The sequence below is a fragment of the Temnothorax curvispinosus genome, unplaced genomic scaffold (genome assembly GCF_003070985.1).
Source record: "Temnothorax curvispinosus isolate PA1 unplaced genomic scaffold, ASM307098v1 QBEX01013017.1, whole genome shotgun sequence".
NCBI lineage: Eukaryota > Metazoa > Arthropoda > Insecta > Hymenoptera > Formicidae > Temnothorax > Temnothorax curvispinosus.
This window is the reverse complement of record NW_020222797.1, coordinates 4569-7903: the sequence shown is the minus strand read 5'-3', so window position 1 is coordinate 7903 and position 3335 is coordinate 4569. Positions and strand designations below refer to the sequence as shown.

The following is a 3335-nucleotide window of genomic DNA, read 5'->3' as shown; positions in this document are numbered from 1 at the left end:
TATAGCTTCATTGCTAGCTTATCGGCTCTTAAGCCGAATGCTCTTGCACTTTCTCCGGGTTTTTGCTTGAGTGTATTAAACTCTAGTTGTAAGTGTGTTGTGTTTTTGCGGCTCAAATAGCAAACTTCTAATTCTTTCTTTACCCAAGCAGCATTTTGACGTCCGCCCGACGTTAAGATAAACACACTTAACATTGGTATCCAACGTTTTCGCTACGTCGTTTCAACCCTCTTTTGCACTAATTTGGGGAATCAAATTTAGGTTGTACCAACGTTGGAATCCGACTTATATAAGTTAAATTGAGGTTACATTTTTTCCACCAGTTTTAACGTTGGTATGTAAACTTTGATTTTGTACACTCTGCTAGACCTGAGGTTATTTTTTCACAACGTACATACATTTTAGGTGTAGTTTTCGTGCTTCCATTCAAACCATATGACGGCATTGGTGTAATAAATGTATCATAATACGTACTTATCAATTTGGCACAAATAAAATGGCTTTATAGGAAAAATATAGTTTGCGCAGTCTTTGATACTATTGTAATTTTGCCATAAATACACGAACCCAGCACTGAAAATGTATAACGAAACCCACTTTATTGATAAATGTGGAAATGATAGGTCGAAATTAGACGAATCCCTTCTAAAATATTCCAATTTACTAAATATTCTAATAAATAACTAAAATTTTCAAAGTGTAGATTTTAATTTTTTTTCATCAAAATTACTTTTAAGATAAATATGTTGTCAAAACCTTAACAACAGATATTATATAAATGCTTTAAATTGTTAGTAAAGTGCGTTAAAAAATATAAATCTAAATATACTGGAAAATGGCGGATTATTTGCCTTCCTCTTTGAGGGATGAAAATGGCGAAGTCAGCGTTCCACACTATATCAAACTTTACGTAGTAAAAGGTGCGATAAATTCTACTAAGATTTGTCTTCTCGTATAAAATAATGAACTTTTTCAGACTTTTGCAAACTAAGTAGTATACCACTGTAGGCAAAATTGTACCTATATTGACTAAAAGTCTTAACAAGGTCGCCAAACTGACTTAACATGTCGATAAAGTATCGATTAGTTGAAAATTCTATACTAGATTTGCGAATGTCGGTTTTTCTCCCCTGCACCCTCCCCCATGCATGTGCTTTATAATTTCGTTTTACAACTTAGCATGTACTTTATGTTGTAAAGCGAGGTCCACGCAGCCTACCGGCGGGGTGGGTGCGGGGGAGGGGGGGGGCCGAAGGCCCCCCCTCGCACCCCCCCGTTGTGTGTGTGTGTGTGTGTGTGCTTCCCACGCATAATTAAACTAATGAAACTCCCAGCGTGAGACCTAACTGCTTGAATCGAGATGCTTGGTTATTCTGCACGATTGATTCATTTAAAATTGGCGCAGTTTTACATGCGCGTGCGACCACTGAGCATGCGCATGTGGCCGCAGGGCACGTTCAGTGTTGCTACATGTCGTCGGTATGACAGGAATCATAACCTGATTCCTGTCAACTTTAACGATTAATATCTCGCGTCGCGGGGCAGAGCGACACTTTTTTCTGCCAGATTCGGTCGTTTCGTGCAAAAACGCGTCGAATGAGCCTAAATTCATTGTTTTTTGTGCTGCTGTAGCTAAACTGAAGAATTACCTTAATTCTTAAAAATTAATTTTTAAAAGCATGCACTCTGCTCAGCAAAGTTTATATTCATGCAACGTCTTAATTTCAAATGTAGGTTATGGACTCTGAAACTGAAAAGACTTTGGTGGAATACTTAGTTACATTGCAACGATATGTACTTTGGGCTAACTGCGAAGGAAACCCGTGGTTTAGCCTTTGATTTAGCCAAAAAATTGAATCTGAAGGTACCGGCATCGTGGGAAGCCGCTCGCATGGCCGGTGAAGATTGGCTAAGCAGCTTTCTCAAACGACATCCAATGTTATCCATACGCAAACCAGAAGCGACAAGTTTAGCACGTGCCACCAGTTTCAATCGAACAAATGTAGAAAGGTTCTTTGCGCTGCTAAAATCTGTGATGGATAAACATCATTTCCAGGTGTGTTAACTGATGAATAAATGTTGCTAGTTTTGGTCGAAAATAACGTTTCTCATTATTTCTAGCCTCACTGCATATGGAATATGGATGAGACGGGAATTACAACCGTTCAGACACCGAATAGAGTCATCGGACGTCGAGGAATGAAACAAGTCGGGCGAGTGACTTCTGCGGAAAGAGGAACCTTCGTAACTTTGGCGATGGCGGTGTCAGCAACCGGACATTCTTTACCTCCATTTTTTATTTTTCCTCGTAAAAATTTCAAGGAACATTTCCTTAACGGCGGACCATCAGGCTGCACAGGTGTAGCGAATTCAAGTGGTTGGATGAATGCGGACCATTTTGTCCAGTTTCTACAGTTCTTCCAGTCCCATGTGCGTGCTTCCGTCGACGCCCCAGCTTTACTGATACTCGACAATCACGAATCACATTTGTCCATCGCTGGTCTCGAATTTTGTAAAGCGAATGGAATCATTCTCCTATCATTACCGCCGCATTGCTCGCACAAAATGCAACCGCTGGATCGCACCGTCTTTGGCCCGTTAAAGAAAAGTGTACACACACAGTGTGATAGCTGGATGTCGTCGCATTCTGGTAGATCAATGACGATATACGATATCCCCGGAATCGTGGCTAAATCACTGCCACTTGCCGTAACGTATCAAAATATTGTGTCCGGGTTTGAATGCACTGGAATTTCTCCACTCAACCCGGACATTTTCCAGGAATACGAATTTTTGCCGAGCAGTGTTACGGATAGGGAGATGCCTTCTACTTCCGCTCATCTCGAAGAAGTCAACCTCAACGCAGCCGACCCGGACACAGCCGACTCGGACACAACCAATTTGGAGACAATCGAACCCGACACAGCCGATCAGAACGAATTCGATCCCTCGGCTTCTTCCATGTCTCGTCCTGGTGATACACAGAACTTGAGCGCGACGCTTCAAAGTATTCGAGCATTTCCTAAAGCCGCTCCGAGGCAACAGACACGTAAAGGACGAAAACGAAGAAAGAGCGCCGTTCTTACTGACTCGCCTGAAATGGCGGAATTGGCGGCTGAGCAGGCGGAGTCCATGCGGAAAAAAAAAGGAAAACCTGCTACGAGAAAAACGTCAAAATCTACACCTGCCACTGCGCCGAGAAAGAGAGGCCGGCCCAAAAAAAATGCCACACAAACAGAACCGCAGCCTTCGACGAGCAGTAAATCGAAATCAAGGAAGCAGCAGCGGTCGGATTCTGACGAAAACTTGGATAATACGTGCTGCGTGTGCTCAGA

At 42.3% G+C, this 3335-nt stretch overlaps 1 protein-coding gene across 1 annotated transcript in view; it reads left to right on the top strand.

The window, feature by feature from the left end:
* The first annotated feature begins 1790 nt into the window (after positions 1-1790).
* Positions 1791-3335, top strand: part of LOC112463081 — a 3201-nt gene continuing 1656 nt past the window's right edge. Inside the window, exons 1-2 of the mRNA XM_025029257.1 lie at positions 1791-2056; positions 2122-3322. Coding sequence (XP_024885025.1) covers positions 1793-2056; positions 2122-3322 — 1465 coding nt within the window. The 5' untranslated portion in view covers positions 1791-1792. The remainder of the gene's footprint in view (positions 2057-2121; positions 3323-3335) is intronic.